This window comes from Eupeodes corollae, chromosome 2 (genome assembly GCF_945859685.1).
Source record: "Eupeodes corollae chromosome 2, idEupCoro1.1, whole genome shotgun sequence".
NCBI classification, from domain to species: domain Eukaryota; kingdom Metazoa; phylum Arthropoda; class Insecta; order Diptera; family Syrphidae; genus Eupeodes; species Eupeodes corollae.
Window position 1 is genome coordinate 139,973,861 of NC_079148.1, and position 20,522 is coordinate 139,994,382.

General features: G+C 31.0%; 1 protein-coding gene across 1 annotated transcript in view; it reads right to left on the reverse strand.

Annotated features, from left to right (window-relative positions):
- LOC129944381 (GTP-binding protein Rhes) overlaps positions 1-20,522 on the reverse strand; it is a 251,412-nt gene that overhangs the window by 12,166 nt on the left and 218,724 nt on the right. Inside the window, exons 3-4 of the mRNA XM_056053764.1 lie at positions 13,256-14,388; positions 4,436-4,629 (exon numbers count right to left, since the gene is read on the reverse strand). Of these exons, the coding sequence (XP_055909739.1) occupies positions 4,436-4,629; positions 13,256-13,641 (580 nt within the window). The 5' untranslated portion in view covers positions 13,642-14,388. The remainder of the gene's footprint in view (positions 1-4,435; positions 4,630-13,255; positions 14,389-20,522) is intronic.

Here is a 20,522-nt window from a genome sequence, read left to right on the forward strand (position 1 = left end):
AAATCTTGTGATTATGGTTTATAACTTATTTTATCTTATAAGTAATATTGTTTTCAATATTCAGACAAATTTTGAGAAAGATCGAATCGACAGTTATTTTTACAAAAAATAAAAACCTAAACAAAAAAATTAATGAAAGTTGGTAAAAATTGATTTTAAACTCAAATATCTTTTCAAAACTTTAAGATATTGGATTTACACTACTTTTTTATCTTTTGAAAAATATTGTTGTTAGCACTCAGTTAAATGTTGAGGAAAATCTAATTTACAGTTGTACTTACGACTCAATAGCTTTTAAAAAATTAAAAATAACAAAACTAGATTTTTAAACAAAACTTTTTACTTGTATGAAAAATATTGTTGGTAGTTCTAAAATTTTTAAGAATAATTCAACTGACAAGTTTCTTAACTCAACACGAAAACCTTCAAACTTTCTAGGGAGACAATTCGACAGACGGTATAGGAAGTTATCAGTGTGGGTTGCATTCCAGCCTCTTTTTTTTATTTTTGGTATTCATTTTTTTAGTTGATAAAAGTTGAAATCTCGTTAAAAATGTTGACCTATTTTCGAAATATCGAATTTTGAAAAAAAATTAATAAATAGTTGTTAACTATCCAAAAATAAGACGAATACATTTTTGAGCATTAAATATTATTGAGGCATTATAAAAATTTGTGTAGAAAAAATATTTTTGGATTCGGTTCATTAGTTCTTGAGAAGACTAAAAAACAAAATAATGGTTCTATGGGGGTGCTCTTCTGGAACAATGAATTTTTTATTGAAAATAACCGAGTTAAAAATGTTACCGAAAATAAAGCAGTTTCTAAGAAAGTTTTAATTTTCAATTTTGACAAAAAAAATGTATATGGGAACTATTGTTAGTTTTAGTCTAAAGAAAAAATTAAAAACAAAAAACTACTTAACGTAAATCTGCTGAAGACCTTCACTTCCAATTTTTAACTCAATCGATAAAATAGTTTGGGCTGTAGAGGACCGATAGACAGACAGATGGATGGAATCATGTTTAATTAAAATCTCAAGTTCGACATTTTTTACGAATGTAATACTTGTCACATAGTTCCTTTATGTCACAAATAAAAATTCAGACATTTTTCTGTTCTTATATTTGCGTTTTGCAGAAGGATTAATGAACTTGAGTAAAAAAAAAACAAGCTTTAAGGCTCTTTTCACACTACACGGCAAAACCGGACAGCAACATTTTGTTAGAGGCGCGAAGAAGAGCATATACGCTTTCATATTATACAGTCACGACAAAATGCAGACGCCGCGCCGTATAGCAACAATCTACTACCACTACAGTAAACGGCAGCCGGACGGCGCGATAAGCTTAGTGGCGTACGTGACGAAATGCATGTTTTCACATCACACGATTTTATTCGTGCGGTAGAGTTCGATCACCCACTTCAAGACACGTGTTCTTATAAAACTAAACCTGTGAAAAAGTATACTAAGCACAGAAACCCTGCGCATATATCGTGTTTTACCGTTTGGTTAAAACGTTATAAAGTGTAATTTCATATTGATCCGATTTATGACGTCCGGTTTTTTGCCGTACGGTCAAAACCTTGTAGTGGGAAAAGAGCCTAAGAAAAATATTTTTCGAGATGTAACTATAAGTAGTACCCGTAGAGGGATGGTAAGTGCGTTGGACTGTCATTTAAGGGGTCTTAGGGTCAATCCCTGCCTATGCCACCTTAATTTAAAAAAAAAAAAGTTTTCCCGGGTTGTGCCTCTTGACAAATAATCCAAGAGTAATTCTTTTCATGAAAGTTGCTTTCTCAAAATTGTGCGGATTCGGCATATAAACTGTAGGTTCGTTCCATCCCTGACAACATTTCTCGCACACAGAAATGGTAAGTCACTAGTCCTTGGTTCTTCATGGACTGTTGCGCCACCTAATTTATATTTTTTTAACACTAAAACGCTAAAATGATTATTTTCGTTGAATTTTACTGTATTTTCTTAAATTTGACTAAACAGTTTAAGGAATACTTTAACAATTTCATCGATTTATGCCTTAAGACTTTACTGCAGGAAATTATAAAAAATATGTTAAGCGACCTTCATTTAATGCTTCCGTGAAATAACTTCTCAAGAAATAATCCCCCTACTTTAAATGAAATTTGTCCACAAATTTGAAAACGAAATAAGTTTTTAAAGAGGCGTGAAATAAATTTCCAAAAAAAGAAAAAACTAGTCCCCAAAAAGGACTTTTTTATTTTAGCGCGCTAAACGGGTTCGTTCTATGAATACCCTTATAATGATTAAAAACAGTGCAAGCAATTAGGAAAGGAGGACAGGATTAGAAAGGATATGTCAATGCACATTAGTTTTGAATGTCTGCACGTTGTAATAAATGGGAAATATTAATCTTGAAAAAACGTTCACATTCTTGGAGTACAGCTTAAGAAAAAATCCCTGTACTTAACAGTACGTCCCAATTTGGTCTTAAGAGTAAACTGATGAGCTTTCCTAGAAGTGAAATAACTCCAATTTTAAAATAAATAAGGCCCAATTATTATGAGAAATAAGACCAACTAAATTTATCAAAGAAAAAGCATGCTAATCAAAACAGAGAAGTATGTATTTGAGGTACTGGCTGTCCTTCTGCAACCACAAGTTTTGATCGTTATATAATCTAGGGTAGGTAAAAGATTTTTCATACACCCATCCTCACTATTTATTCGCCGAAATGCTGGTGTAAACCAAAATGTCAAAGCGAAGTAAACCTTATTATAGCGAAATAAGATCATGACCTTAAAATTGATCTTATTTTATTTCTTTAATTAAGGGATATATATAATTCAAAAGCGTTAATTATTTTCTTATAAAATAACTAAATTATTCCTATAAAAAGCATGACTTAAATCCTCAAAAATGGAAAGTTATTTTATAGGGAAGAAACCTCCATTACAATACAATTTTTGGAAGGCTTTTTCATATATTTTTGGGGGGTTATTTCTTATTAAGTTATTTCACGGATCCCCATTTAATATTAATTTTTTTTAAATTGGAATTTTATGTAGGAATACGAACAACATTTTCAATACAGATAGCCACGAGTCGGGAAAAATTATGTTGTGGTTTCGATAATATCTATTAGGTATCTGAAACGAAACCCAGATAATATTGTATATTTTGGTCTGAAATTAACTTAACTTCTATTTATGTATGAAAACTTTCTGGATAAAAACCAAAACATTCTTGATTTAAGTTTTACTTCCAAAAGGCAACATAGCTCCTGAATGAAGTTTTATAGAACAAATTATGTAAATTTCAAACAGTTTGTTATACAAGTTTGTGTCTCAGATCACTCACTGAATTGGAAAATGGCTACGTAACTTACAAAAACCAAATTAAAAAGGTAAATTTATCTTACATATTTGTAAACTGTTTTCTAACAGTCTTATATTTTGGTTTAACTTAAGTAAAATCTTGAACTCTTTCATTCAAATTAAGAAATTAAAAGTGCTGAGTTAGACGAGACGAGAAACTACACAAATTATAATTGTTACTAGAAAAACCAAGCGACAATGAATTCAAGATTGAGTTCGAAAAGATACCAAGACAAGACTTGCATTTTTGATTTTGCAGAGACTATGAAACTCTAAAATCCCCAAAAATCTTCCTTAAATAATAATTCTTTAGTCCTGAATGCTCTTCAAAATCAAGCTAAAAATAAAAATCAATTTATGTTTAACCCAGTTTCTGTTCCGTCGCTAATCTGATTCTGAGCTTTAAAATCAAACATTATTTTCATTCTTTCTCAAGGTTGTTTAAATTATGCGTACTATTTCAATATTTTAACAAGAGAGAAAGAACTTGATATTAAACACCGCAGCACCGCCAAGCCACAGGATTAAGCAAATTAAATTAAAATTCTCAGAAATGAATTAAATCAACAAGGTAAAAAACATTACATAAAAGACTCTTACCATAACTGAATTTTAAAGATTTTGCTGGTAAAAATATGGGCGTTGGGTGGGAATTCCTTATTAGCAAGTGTATATGCTTAAAGGTAATTTCTTTTCCTTGTTTCCTTAAAATTAAGAAAAAAACATTCAGAATATGGGGTCCATCTTAGCATCATTCTGCATCAGCAAAGTTTGTGTTTATGATTTCACTTGATCCTAATTACAAAAGAATCTCCTTCTTGTTACAAAAAGAAGAAGAAGAAAAACCATCTTCTTCAAAGTTTCTTAATAACCAAGTATAAAACTCCTAAGTTTATGCAAAACTTTTTGTTTTCGTGTTTTTTTTTTCACTGAGTGTGCCCTTCTTCTATTAAGTGAAACACATTTTTTCACCCTCGCGAAAACAACATGTTCTTGTTTTTTTGAAGGGAGGTAGGGTAAGTACTTACAACTTATTTCCATATTGAGATGATGGTCTTATTCTTCTTTCTTTACTTACCAGTTAGAAATGACAGCCTTCTCATTGCCGGAAATGGATGGTTACCCGAAGTGTCAAGAATATCCAGCTGATGAACCTCACTTCGTATCCGATATAATTTCCTATGAAAGTCTTCAATGGTCGGTGTGTAGGATTCCTCGAACTTGCCACCGAGAAATCTTGCAACTAACGATGTCTTACCAACTCGAGCGGATCTGTATATATAAAAAAGAAAAGAACAAAAAGGTGAGAAAACTCAAGAAAAAAAATTAATATTTAAATACAGGAGCTGTATACATAATTAACCCTCAATAGTCTCAACTTGGGGAAGACCCAAAAAATATGTACCCTCTTGCAAGAAATTAAACCACGTAAAGTTAATAATCTTGTTTAATTTTCAGGCTTTAAGGCTTGGACGGGATTTTAATTAGTCTAATGACTTTCAATAATCATTATATCCTGAAGGTTCAGCCTGGTTCGTTTTGTATTTTGTATATCTTTATGCTCTTATTCAAAGTTAAAAAAAAGGACGACAAGTAATATCCTTTTGGTGTAATCGCGAAATGTTTATTTTATGTATTACTTTCTAGAAAAAAGTAAGGAAGATTTATGTCGTGAATTTTTGATTTGTTTCTCTTAAAAAAATTGTGAAGAAAAGAAACCTCATTTTTGAAGAAAAAAAAAAGACGACATCTCATAATACGTCATAATAATATTTTGTCCTTCATCCTTCGTCGTTGTCATTTTCATCATTTAGTTCTTAAGACAAATTCCTATATAACTCGCGGCTTCTTATATTTCTTTTTTATACTACCAACATTTCTCTTTGTCCTTAAATGAAACATAATTCAAGCCAAACCCGTAGTCGAAGCAGCCGAAGGACATGCAAAATTAAATCATTCACTTTTCGTTTTCGTTATAGATCCTTTTTTCTTTATTTTTGTTTTTGGAGGGAACATCTATCCGAAGTAGTAGAAGAAGGAAAAAATCGCAATCAGAAAGCCAAACGTAAAACTTCATAGAAAGGAGATAGGAAATATCACAAAGGACTGTAAATGACTGGCATTGAGTTAAACAAATATATCGCTATCACTACCTCCCTCCCTACCTTCTGTAATATCTCAATCATTTTCACGCTTTAATTAAGTTTCTTCAAGATTTTTCTCATGTAATTTAATTCAAAGGACAACGACAGAGAAAGATAAAATAAAGAGCGATGTGATAGAAAGACGTCGAATAGGAACATGGGAATGGCAGACATCATCCTTAAAGGTTGAAAGGACATCACTTGACTTTAATTCTAAACTATACACGAATGTGATGATGATATTCCAAGTTCCAGGTTGAAGGACTTTAATATCCTTTTAGAATCACAGTTGCTTGTTGCTTCATTTCTGTCTGAAACAAGGAGTGATGCAAATTCAATGAATCAATGAATGAAGAAATTGAGCATGATTCAAGGATAGATTTTTTTTCAATTCTCAATAAAAGTGTCACATTTAATGTCTATTGAGGAGTGAATAAGATTTTATTAAGGACGTTTCTATAGTTAACGTATTGATTGGTATTTCTATTTTGCAAGAATATCTTTATTTAAAAAGAAATCTTTGCAACACTTTTTTTAATGTGAAGAGAAATGTAAGGGTGTATCTTCATTAGAAATGCATGCACTCCAATTATTTAACAATATCTAATTTAATAGAAGCAACAGATATTTTCAATTGATATTTCTGAAAATGAATTTCTGAAAATGAATTTCTGTTCTGAACAAAACAGGTTTTGAAGGAATCTTTTTTTATATCTAAAAAGAACACAAAATAGCGGAGTTAGTCGAGTTAGATCAATATAAATATTTTTTAAAATTCAATGCAAAATAGAAAATCAGTTATTTCAGTTTTGGTTTTCCTTGGAAACCTGTGTACAAATCAAGTCTGATTCTGTGAAGAGAATGTTAGTAATTCGAAAACAGCAAATGATGGACTCGATATTTTAGCCACACGAGTGACTCATTAAAAATTTATATCATGTCTTAAAGAACATTTCGGAAAACTTTAGATAATTTTCTGTCCCACAAAGAAAACACTACTTTTTAAAGAATTAAGTTGTCCTGAACTTCAATCTCAACAACACTGTTTTTGAAATATTTTTAACAACTTGATGTGATAGTCTAGTGTAAATGAGGGAAAAGTTTCAAGCCTTTAAGTGCTAAAAATTACTGTACCATAGAAGGTCCGCGTTTGTTTGGAATGTATGAACAGCATTAGAGGTCTAACATCTTATAAATATTTTGATTTAATTGTTTGCAATACTGTAAATATTTAAACAGAATTTTGAAGACAATGATTGATTGATTAAATTTAAAGAATCAATGTTGAATGTGAACCACACAAGTTTTTTTGCATTTCGTTGGACATCGCTCAATTTCAGACTAAATTAATTTGAACCATAGAAATTTATACAATCTAGCAACGTATTTAAGGTATTCAAGCAAACAAATATGAAAACACCAGTGAACACCCCAGAGGAGCCGCCTTTGATGTGCTGGGTTTCAGGAAACCATCAACAAGGAACCCCTGGTTTGATGAGGAAAGTCGGCAGGCAAATGCAGCCAAAGAACAGGCATGAGCTCTATGAGCAAAAGAGGCAAGAGGAACACCGACTTCTCAGAAGGAAAAAGAAAGGGCATGAGAAGCGTGCGATTGAAGATGTTGAGAGGTTTTAAATCAGGAATGAAGTTCGAAAGTTTTATCAACCTAGGCTGCAAAGACGAAAGTGGAAACATCATAGTGGAACCGCCGTCAATACTGAGGATATGGAAGGACACTTCTACAGACTGTATAACGGCGACGACGAACCGAATTCCGCTGTCAGGCAGGATGATCCATTCAACATAGACGACGAAAGCCAACAAGCTGAATATCTAAGCTGAATTCTAATAAAACCGCTTAAGCGGATGGCTTGAATACCGAGCTCTTTAAAGCAGCTGGAGATAAGTTGGTTAGGAGCATGCACAAACTTATCTGTAAGATATGGTCGGAAGAAAGCATGTCCGATGAATGGAACTTCAGTATTGTTTGTCCGATCCTGAAAAAAGGAGACCCTCTAAACTGCACCAACTATAGAGCAATCAGTCACTTAACATCACCTAAAAAATCTTCTCTGCCGTAATATGAAAGTCTAAAGCCCATCGTCAACAACCTGACAGGTCCTTATCAGTGTGGTTTTCGATTAGGAAAGTCCACAGTTGATCAAATATTCACATTACGGCAGATCCTGGAAAAAACCCAAGAACACCAAATTGACACCCACCATCTTTTCATAAATTTCAAGGCCGCGTTTTAAAGCATCTATAGGAGCTTCAAACTCGTCCGTTTGTGCAGGATGACCATGGAGAATTCACGCTGCTAGATATAGGTTGGAAACAACTTAATAGAACCTTTCGATATCAAAAAAAGGTTTTAGGCAAGGTGATGCGCTGTTATGCGATTTTTTAACATCGTGCTTGAAAGAATAGTGCAGAGCTAACACGTCAACACTAGAGGCACTATCTTTCAAAATTCTGTCCAATTATTAGCATATGCTGATCACATTGACATAATCGGAAGAACTCAGCGTGATGTCAATAGGGCTTTTGTGAGTATTAAGGCAGATGATCTTAACGGTTAATGAAGACAAAACAAAGTACAAGGTTTAAACGTCACAATCGACAGAAATAACTTTGAAATAGTCAAAGACTTCGTCTATCTAGGCTCCGCTGTAAAGATCAAACGCAGAATAACTCTTGCTAACCGCTGTTTCTTTGGGCTAAGAAAGCAATTGAGTGGTAAAGTCCTCTCTCGAAAAACCAAAGAGTCGCTATATAAGACCCTCATCATCCCCGTCCGGCTATACGGTGCAGAAGCATGGACTATGACAAAAGCGGATGAAAGCACCTTGGGTCGTTTTTCGTGTGATCTACGGTCCCGTATGCATTGAAGGGGAGTGAAGAGTACAGCGACGTAGACTTAATCCAACGACTAAGATAGTTGGGTCACGTAGAACGCTTGGAAATCAATGTTCCGGCCCGGAAAATGTTTGAACCCACACCCACAGCACAGCGCAGTAGAGGAAGACGACTAATCAGGTGGCACGCACAAGTGGGAAGAGACCTCACCAAACTTGAAGCGCGCAACTGGAGACATCTAGCTAGGGACCGAGCTAGATGGAGAAGTTTGTTGGGTGAGGCCCTACTTCACAGAGGACTGTATAGTGCGACCTTAAGTAAGTGAGTAAGTGTACAGCCCGTATTGCTGAAAATATTGAAATACACCCTCTTGACATTTTCAGGTCAGTGGATTCGTCAATATGCGAATTTCCGCATTTGAAGAATGAATACAAGAGTGATTGTCAAAAAATCAATGCACCCACAAGGATTGACTTTTTAGTGCTGTTTATGGGCTGGCGGCATCATCGGGTTGTATTTTAACCAAAATGAGGCTGGTCAGATTGTCACTGTGAATGATGTTCGCTTTCATGAGATGATACCGAACTTTTTATGGCTCGAATTAGAAGATATAGATATGGACGAAATGTGTTTTTAACAGGTTGGCGCAACTTGCCACACAGCTAACTCAACAATGGCTCTTTTGCGTGACAAATTCAATGGTTATCTTACGTTGTGGCGATATCAATTGAACACCAAAATCATGTTGCAGGAAAAAACTCGATGAGCCATTAACAATTCGAGAGCTAAAGAATGACATAATTGGGCACACTTACAGCATATAAACTCAGTTATGCCTCATCTTAAATTTGACCATCATCGGATGAAGTTGTACCGCCGAAATTGCGGAGGCCATGCAGCCAATATTTTATTTATTTGTGAGCAGCAACAGGGTTGCCAGAATATATCAGACAATAAATTCCTAAATAATTTTTGCTTCAGTAGATATCAACATCACGCCTTAAAATTTAAATACCCTTTATTTGGAAAACGTCATGAATTATAACAAAAAAAAGAGGCTGGGATGCGACCAGTCTGTCGATTTGTCTTGCTTAAAAGTTTTTCGGTTTTCGTTTCGGGCTAAGAAAGTTGTCAGTTAAATTTTTCTTAAACATTTTAAAATAACCAAAAATATTTTTCATATAAAGAAATAGTTTGAAAATCTAGTTTTGTTAAATAGATTTTTAGTCGAAAACAAATTTTTACAAATTTTAGCAGCATTTCTTAAATTTTAAAAAATTGGATGAATAAAATTAATTCAAAAGATATCAAGAATCGATAATCAATTTTTTCTAAATATGCGTACTATTTTTTGTAGATTTTTTTTATGGAAAATGATCTGTTGGATTTTTATAAAAAAAAACTATTGAAAAAAACAATATTTTTTGTGTGAACTAAAAAAAGTTTAAACACAATATTTTTTTGAAAAGCTTTTTTATTCGAAAGCAAATTTTTACTAAGTTTTAGGATTGTTTTTTTAGCTTGTTATTTTTTTGTTAAAAAAACTGTCAATTCGATTTTTCTAAAAGTTTTTTCCGAATGTTGAACAAAATATTTGGTATTAGATGAAATATGCTTGAAGCCACAATCTCAAGTTTTTGAAAAGATATTTGAGTCGAAATTCAATTTTAACCAACATTGAGTAATGTTTTTAAGTTAAAAACGTTATTTTTCGTTGCACAAAATTGTTTTGTAGATAAAATCATTCTTTGTTCGTAAAATGTTCGAGGGGACAAATTTGATTTAAAAGTTTTTTTGAATTAATAAAAAAAACGATTACTTGGATTTTTTTTCCAAAAATATGTTTATTTATTATCACGTTACAATTTATAATATAAAATTTAATTCAAGTTTCTAGCGTTATTAGCTCGTGAGATATTTAGGGTTAACCAAAATTTGCACCTTTTTTTAAACTGCTATGGTAAAAAAAAACCCGCTCAATTTGCTTGACAGCCCTTTCTGTATCTTTATGCATTATTTTCTGTATAACGCGCGCACAGACATCTTTCTAAAAATCTTTTATTTTGATTTTTGGGACCTTGACCTTGAATTTTGGTGTCAGAGTCTAGTTTTTATCAGAAAGTGGGAGCGGGAAAGGATGACTAGAACACATTGAAATTCCGGTTTGAAACTGGCTTTAATTGTTATACTTTCCAGAAGATTGTTTTGCATATTTTTTTAACTGGGATCTTTTTCACTTTGAACTTTTCCAAGGTGACTTATTTTCAAAGTGTGTGTGTCTGTCAAAATTAAAGGTATCAAAATAAAGAAAGAACTTCCAAGAGACAATGAAACTACAAACATTTTAAAAACGTAAATAATCCACCTGATTGTATTTATAATATCTCAGAATTTTCCGTTTTCTCAGAAATATAAAAAAAAATTTTTTCGCTTTTAGTGACGGTAATCTGAGAACAAAATTTGTGTGATTCGATTTCTGAACAATTTTCTATAGAATATTATGAAAAGGATGAAAACAAATGCTAAGCTAATTTGATTGCAAGATGATAATAAATAGTAAAATATGTTCATTCTTAATTTTCCTGCATTGTCAATCAGAGTGAGAAAATTCTCAGAAATCTTAGATATACATATAAACTGGTCAAATTATTGAAAATGACACTTGATCTGCCATTTTAATATTATGATAGGTAAGAGAACTTAACAAAAATAGAAGTTAATAATAAATTTTGATTCAATAATTTTATAGCTTTAAGTTCTTGGAATATCATTAAAATGTGTGTTTTTTCTGACGTTAATGCAAAATGTCAGAGTGTCAGTTTGTTATTTTGTTATGAATTTTAATCTATTTCTAATTAAGAAAAAAAAGAGATTTTAACAGATTTGGAAATTTGATCTGACAACACTGATAATTTGCAGGGGTAGATTTTTAAACAAAGAGCATTATAATATTATTAGAAAGATAGACTGGGACGTAACCCACACTGATAACTTAATATTGGAGCTCTTACCCATATGATATTTCTTTTAATCTAAATTGTCATTTAAAGAACTTTAAAGAGCAAGCAATCCAAATTGAAGGTTGCTTTGTTTTCGGTAGAGGCAATTAGAAAGTTAAATGAATGAAATTGTAGGTTAATTTTAGTAAAAAAATGTTAACTCGATTTTTATAAAAATTTAAACGTACATCAAAAATGTCTTCGTAAAATGTTCGATCTGAAAAATATTTGTGTTTCTGTTTCTTTTTTTATTTATAAAATAAAACACTTGTTGAATTTTTGTAATTCATATATATCCATTAAATTAAGGTCGATAGAATTATTTATTAGCAAAATATTTGAAGTCAAAAAATGTTTAATTTCTGAAAAAATATTGGGCGGAACTACTTAAACAAAATTTATTTGAAATCAATATCTTTGCTAGTTCTTATGATATATTGGCACGTTTTCTGAACGTATGCAACTGTAGAAACGTACCTTCACACGCACGTATCTTGAACATTTAAAAGTCAAAAAATTTCAAAATGACAATTATGATAACTTCCAATGAGAAGTTAAAAAGGGAAAAGTATGATAGTTTTATTTCGCATAGATTTTATTATTTTTCTTGCTTTGTTTTCAAATTACCCTACAAAATTTCCATGTGAACCTTTAAATCTTCAATAGTTCTAAAATTAATCACACTTGTAGTTTTAATACGAGCAGTGTACAATGAAATATTTTAAGTGTTAACGAAATAAATTGCTACCGTAAAATTTACTTTACGAACTTCTCGGAATTTTATTTAAAGTAATGATAGAGTTTAAATTGAGATCCTTAGCTGACCATCTTTGTGTCAATTTAATTTATCAAGAACTCTATTGTGACCTCATTCAGCTCCAATTACTGAATAAACAAGGCCTCCTAAAATCCTTAGGGGCCACGTATTTATTCTATTATGAAACTGTGGAGGGTTAATAGTAAAAAAAAAAAAAAATTGGGTGGCGCGACAGTCCGTTGAGAACCAAGGCCTAGTGACTTACAACTCTCAACCATTCCTGTGTGCGAGTAATGTTGTCAGGAATGGAGGGGACCTACAGTTTATATGCCGACTCCAAACGGCTAATTTTGAGAAAGCACTTTTTCATGACAATAGTTACTCTTGGAGAATTTGTCAATTCCTCTCAAGAGGCAGTACCCGTGAAAAGACTTTAGATGGCATAGGCAGGGATCGAACCCAAGACCTCTAGCATGACAGTCCAACGCACTAACCATCATGCCACGGGTACCACAGGAGGGTTAATAGTACTACATCGAAAATGTGTAAATCTTGTGCATCAAATTTCGTAAGAAAGTATTTCTTAAAAAAAAGAAAATTGTTGTAGGTAAAGGGCCTTGTCCAGTCCATTGCATTGTCCACTGGTCAAAACCCCTATTGACCGATATTCCAGTATACCTTTGCATATGGACAGGACACTTTCGTTTAATTATAATAGAAGAATAAAAATCAAATTCGACAATTTTCAAAAAAAAAAACAAACAAGTAAAGAAAATGATGTGCGTGTTTCAGTAAAAGCCTTAAAAATACCCTAACACCCTGTAGCCGAAGGTAATCGGTTTTTATTTACTCAATTTTAACAACATGCTGACACAGCATCACCTTTGACCATAATCACAGTGCGTCAAAAACAACGAACCTCTGTTCATTGATTTTTTTGTATATTCGTAGGTCTATGCTTGAAAAAACACATTGGGAGTTAAATTGTTTGCTTAAGTTCTTGCCATCAGCCCCACTGTCTTCCCTCCCCCCCGCAACACTTTAACATTCCACATGAATGAAATATAAATAAAACCTTTTTTTTTCTACATCATCATCACATTTTGTTGTTGTTTAGTTTGCAACATAAGTTTTATACTTACCCCAACATTACAAGTCGATAACAATTCTTTGCTGGTGGCTCGCTGTCATCGCACGAACCCGAACTGCCCGGACTTGGGCCGGGTCCCTGAACTATTTCACTCGTAAAGGGAATCGGCTTCGCCCCATTTAGCTGGTCGTTGTTGGTGCCACTGGTGCTGTTGAATGTCATGTTGTTGTTGTTGTTATTGTTATTATTGGTGCGAGAACAAAACCAGGTGCCGCACTTGTTCAATCGAGTGGAACATTCCATTTTGCAGGTCCCGATTCGGTTAGATATATTTATAAAATGGTCCTTTGTTCGACACCAGAATGTATTGTTCCTATTTGACATTGGAGTGATGATGCTGCTGCAGTCATTGCCAGGACGATGGTCAATTCGTGACATGAAAATCGATTTTCTAAAAAAGTTTCCTACCTCTGGCTTTATTTTTAGGTTTTCACTTTTTCACTTTTTCACTCACTTCTCATGCGTTCGTTGGGGGCTTAGGAAGGAGCGTCGTTTTAATCCTTAGCAGGAGTAGATAGGATGGTGGGAGATTGTTGAATGTGCAACAACGGGGTGATAATTGGTGGCAACGTGATTATTTGTATGTGCATCATCCAATTATCATCATCCTCCTATCATGCCGGATGATGCGAGGAAGCTTTGGTTCTGCATTAGTTTTACAAATACAAGTTTTCTTCTATAGCCACCACGGAGCGAGTTGATAGGTTTTATGGCATCATCATCCTCAGGACTCGGGAGCATGAATTGAGGTACACCTTTATGTGGCGCTTACGATAACCAACACAAACAACAAAAATAACGAAGAACGAAAAATCCTGATTTCAATTAGTGAATCGATTAGTGAAGCAGCAGAAATCGTTTGTGTAATTGAAATTTTTTCGTTCGAATTCTAATTGATTGTGAATAATTGAAGAAGGCTTCCAAAGACTGAAACGCCGACAACCTCTAGACCTATAGATCGCGCGATTGTTCCACTTTCAATTCCACTCTTCCGCAGAGGTTTTGAAATATTAAACTTTTTGTTCCTAGTTAATGGGAATTCTTTAGCGTGATGATGATGACGGTGAGGGGAGTGATAGCGGGGGATTTTGTGTGTTTTATTATTTCGTTGTCAGAGCAAATAATCTGAAATAGACATTAAATGAAAATTAATTAATTTTATTTATACGATATATGACTATGTGTAATAATATAGTGTATAATGGATTAATTTATTTAGGTATGGATAATGATTGATATATGCATTTTTACCATTTTTTAACATGTGTCTATAAGCATTATTGATGAAGCTTTAAATTATGATTGATTTTTGTGTGTAGTGTTTTAATTTGTAAATTGTATAACCTTTTATTATTTTAATACGAAAATGATTTTAAATTTTGGGTAGTTCGAAAATTTCGGTATACTGACAAAAATTTAAAAGAATTGTATTAAATTCATGATTTAAATCATATGCAAATAAATGTTTTAGGATTAATTGTGATTGTTATTGACCAAAAACATTTTTAGTTCTTTTACTACTCCCCTTTTCGGAAATAATCTGATTCGGAGTTAGAATCGCCCTTTCTCTAACTCTGTTTTCAATTTAGGAGGCGTGATATACACCCACTTTTACACAAGGTTTTAGTTAAAATATATCATTTATAAGTGTTGTAGAATAATAAAATTGAAATAAGTTTAACTTCAAACGTTTAAATGAATTTCTCAAAAAAACTTAAATTTTTAAACTTCTTTTCGAAAAAAAATTAGAGTGATTTTTTCTTCAATTCATTTTGTAACTATAAACTTTAATTTTTTCCTAGAAGTACTTTTGGTATGCAGTAATTAAGTGCTTATAATAATACACATTTTAAGATATAGAATTTTGAAGAAAACAAATTTAGAAATGATAACTCGTTTACCCTTAAAGTATTTTAAAATGAATTTTTTGCAATATACACAATTGAAGAAATTCAATCAAAAATTAAAGATTAAGCTAATTTATGTCTAGATTATGCGACATTAAATCAATTTTTAATGTATTTTTAAATATAATTTATTTTTTGTACGAAAAAAACTGTCAATAGGATTTTTCAAAAAAAAATATGAAATATTATCAACAATTTTATAAATAAGATGAAATTAGTTCCTTAATAAATGTAGTTTTTGTCCTTTAGATATTTGAGTTAAAAATCGTTTTTTAACAAATTTGCATTTTTTTCATTGTTGTTCAAAAAACTGTCACCTGCAATTTTCTTTAAAATGACCAGATGCCAAAATTTTTATTTAAAATCATGCTGGAGGTAATATCAGTTTTTGAGTATTTTGAGAATATTATATTAGAGCTAGCGGTTAATTGGAATCAATAATTTGGGGTCAATTCTTCTGTATATTGCTTTAAAATGTAAAAAAAAAAACACCCAGTGAATTTTTTTGATGTCCTTTCTACGTATTTCAATGTTATTATTTGTAAAATGGAATGTATTTAAATTTTATATTTTTTTACTCATTCTCGAGATATAGGCGTCAAAAAAAGTTATCCCGAACCAATGGATTTCAATACGTATGAAAGTGCGTGCGTAAAAATAAAAATTGCAGGTTAAATATTTCAAAGATTAAGTTTGGTTACATTACATTTATTTTGAAAATTTCAAGATCAACATATTTAAATATACGAACATACTTTTTTCACAAACCAGTTGGTGGTTGTTACTTGCAACGCATAGGAACTATTTATCAAGTATTGCATTTGTAAAAACTTTCGGACTCGAGATTTTAATCAAATTTGACATTAGGATGATACAGAACGGTTTTTTTGTTTTAAGGTTTTCTCAAGAATTAATCAACGGATTTAATATTAATTTTTCTGCACAAGCTCTTATACTGTCTTTATAATATTTCATAGTCAAAAATGCCAGTACTTTTGCTTTTGATTTTTAAAAAACTCTTAAATTTTTGTTTTCAAATTATATATCTAAAAAACGGGTCATAATTTTCTAACGAAACTCAAATGTAAAACGTACATTAAAAAGCACTTAGTAACTGCGTACGTAAAATATTTTAAACTACCCATAGGAAGTTATTGTAATTGGTCCGATATGTCAAATTTAAAATTTTGACATTTCTCGACGTTTCAAGGTCCATAGAGTCGAAATAAAAGATTTTTAGAAAGATGTCTGTGTATACGTACGTTCGGTACGTTTGCTTCGTCGTCCATAGCTCAAAAACCAGTAGAGATCTCGACTTCAAAAAAATTTTGTTATACAGATAATAATGCATGTCATATATTGAACAGTATTATCAAGCTAACACATTTTTGAAAAAAATCCAATTAATGGTTTTTTTATAAATCGAAAAATCTTAAAAAAATACCTGTCACCTCAAATATTTTACGAAGAAAAAATGATTGTACATATCTTCCAGATAATTTCATGCAACGAGAAACAATGTTTTTAACATTTGGTAAAATTTTAAGAAAAATAGAATGGACAGTTTTTTTACGAAAAATAAAAATAATACAAATATTAATAAAAGTTTTAAAAAAATGTATTTCCGACTCAAATATCTTTTCACAAATTTGAGATATTGGCTTAAAACTAATTCTATCCCTTAATAACTATTACTTTCAGCATTCAGTAACATTTTCCGAAAAATTGATTCGACTGTTTTTTAACATAAAATAAAAACCTAAAAGAAAAATGCTAAAAGTTGGTAAAAATTGATTTTCGACTCAAATATCTTTTCAAAACTTTTAGATTATGCCTTCAAACTTATTTTATTTAGAAAATTTTGTTTTAAACATTCGGTAAAATTTTGTGAAAAATTGAATTGTTAGTTTTCTTACAAAAAATAAAATGCATGACTGGGTCGCACGAACTTGGTCCTGTATGCAAAGAGTCCGTTTAAAAAAGTACCTATATAAGATTTAAAAATATACCTGTAAAATAAGTTTGTCTTCAAAGATATAAGTGCCATTTGACTTGTCAAAAAAACAGCGCGATTGATCCCAAGACACAACTCATGCCGGAAATGAAAAATACTTGTAAGCATACTTAACGAAAACAACTGTTTGTGTATTCAACTAATTCGTTCAAAGCTTTTTCCTTTGGATAGCTTTATTTTAAATCCATATTAGAAGAACCAGGATGGAAAGTAAATTATCTGAAGATAAGAAAGAGGCAGAACATGTATGTTTAAATTGTAAAGCGATCGCCACTTGGTTTAAGTTAGGTAGGTGTCTAAAACGAAAAAAAAAGATTCATTGACTTTATGCAGATAGATAGATAAAGACATGTTTTTGATGATATTGAAGGAATGTTATTGGTAGGTAAAAGGTACTTACAACAATCCAATCACATTCATTCTTTCCTACAAGTTTTCAGGGCAAACATTTAGTTATTATGTTCAGTTTATTTTTTTCGTTAAAGTTTTTAAAAAAAAAAACAAACATACGAACAGGTACAAGAAATTGCTATTCATGTGTTGTTTACAGTCAGGCTCTTGTTAGTTTTGGATTTTAATTAAGAAGTGACACGCAAGCAGAAGTTGTAAAGGTTGTACGTTATACCTTTATAGGTATAATGTATATACGTTGAACAAGTGATTCTAATAGAAAATACATATACTCTTTCTGGCCCGTTTCTTAAACTTGTACTAAGCATTTATTCTTTTATATAGACAAAGGCAAGTAAAATATGTGTGAATCTACCTTATTCTTAAAGAATAATATTTTAAACTCATACATGGAAAATAACTTAGACTTCAAAATTTTTTATAAATAACAAAACCCTTGATTTTTTGCAATTTTTTTTTTTTTTTGAAAATTGTTTGAGCTGTTTGTTTTTTAAATTAATTTTGTATATCTGAAATTATTCAATTTCGTTCTAAAAATATTTTAGGTATACAGTTGTTTAGTGATTGTAAATATACGCTTTACATTTGAATTTCGTAAAAAAATATTGGCCCGTTTTTGAAACTAAGAATTTTGAAAAAAAAAAGTTCAATATTTTTTTAAAAATCCAAACAATAAAATATTGCTCTTTTGATAATCAAATTAATGAAACTAGTTCATAAGTTGCTGAGAAAATTAACAAAACAAAATAACGGCTATGAAGGGAATCTTTCTTGAGCAATAAAAAAAATTTGTTCTTCCTATTAAAAGACGCCAAGTTAAAATTTAAATTTTAGAGAAAATTTAAAAAAAAAATCTATCAGTTTGTTTTTGAGAAAATTCGAATTTTCGTTTTTTGAACAAAAAAATTGTATGGGGGCCACTGATAGTTTTGATATTAAAGAAAATGAAAAAAAGGCCTAACGCGAATCTGCTTAAGACCTTAACTTCCAAGTTTGAACTCAATCGACCCAATTGTTTAGGCTATAGGAGCGTAGACAGAAAGAAAGGATACACCGGACGGAATCGCGGGACCCACTTGTTTCGTCTTCTCTACCATAGTAAAATTATCTTTAAAATATATTGTAATTAAAATCTCGGGTTCTAAATTTTGCACGAAAGCAAAACTTGCCAGTTCCTATATGTCATAAGTAATTAAAAACTAATAAAACAAATAATACTAAAACTTGGTAAACATTTACTTTCAGCGCAAATATTTTTCCAAAAATTTAAAATATTGGCTTCAATAATAAAATATCTCACAGAAAATATTGTCTTCTACATTAATTAATTTTTTTTTATAAAAATCCAAGAATCCGGTTTTTCATAAAAAAATAAAATCTACAAAAAATAGTTCGAAAATTTGGTTAAAATTGATGTTCGGTTCTCGATATCTCTTGAAAAATAATAATAAAAATACTAACAATCATTCATTTAATTTGTATTTGTTTATATAAGATATAAAAACTTTTAAGGATTGCTACTAAGATTGGTAAAATTTTGGTTTTCGACTAAGAATCTCGTTAACGAAAATACATTTTGAAATAAAGTTATTTCGTCCTATGCAAAATATTGTTGGCAATTTTTTTTTTTTTTTTTAATAATTCGACTAACACCTTTTTTAACAAATTACGTAAACCTACAAACCTTTTAAGCAAGACAAATTGATAGACGTGATGGGAAGTTATCAGTGTGGGTCCCACCCCAGCTTCTTTTTTATCTTTAAATTGAAAAATATTATACATACAAAATTAATAAAAAAAAAGCTCTAAATATTTTCCAAAAAAAATTGAAAACATAGTGTTTTTGAGAAAACAACAACAACATTTAAATGTTTAAAAACAACCTTTTTTTGACAGTTAATTTTTAAATATTAAAACACAGAAATTATTTTTGAACAAAACTTTCTCATACGTGAACAAGTTTGTGCGACCAAGTCTAAGATTTGATTTTCTGTTAGATATTGGTTTTATCTGTCATTACAGTTCAAAAAATAAATACCTACCAAGAGTTTAAATTTGTATCCAAAAATGTGTAAAATAATATCAAAAATGGCGTACATAAAAAGCATTTAATAATTCTTTATAAAATATATGAGAAAGTAAGTTTTGTGGAGTTTTATTAAATTGTGGTTCATAATTAAGTTTCTAATTACATGGATGCTAAATACATAAGATTGCTATACTCAAACAATTTCCCTTGTAGTCAAAACCTGGTACAAAATATTAGCCAAAAAACTGGTACAATAGTCCATACTTCGTGGTAAATAACTCAAGATTTCCTGGTAAAAAGAAATCTATTTTTAATTACTAGAAATCTGGTTTCCTGGTCAAATTTTCTAGTAAATGTTCCCAGCGACCTGGTAGAAAGTATTTATTTTCCTGGTAAAATGAAGATTATCGGGAATGTGGTAAATAGAACTAGGAAATTTATTTTCTGGTATATTTTTTTCTGGTAGATAAAACCAGTCTTCTGGTACTTATTACCAGAAATACTGGAAGTTTAAAAATTATTTTGCTTTCCTGCTTAATAAAACCAGAAATTTAATGGTCTTGTATATATTTTCCTCGTAGATAAAAAACAGTCTTCTGGAACATTTCACCCGAAAATTTTAGTAAAAAAAAATTATTTTTGGTATATTTTACCAGAATTCTGGTGTAATTTTACCAGCTGAAAAAAATTCCTGGTATATCCTACTCGAATTCTGATATATTTTTACCGGAAATACTGTGGAAAATTAAATACTGTGGTGTATTCTACCAGAATACTGGGTTTATTCCCAGTATAATTTTTACCACGAAAAAAATTTTCCTGGTATATTCTATCAGAAACCTGGTGTATTTTACCATCAATTCTTCGAAAAATCTCCTGATAAAATTTACCAGGATTT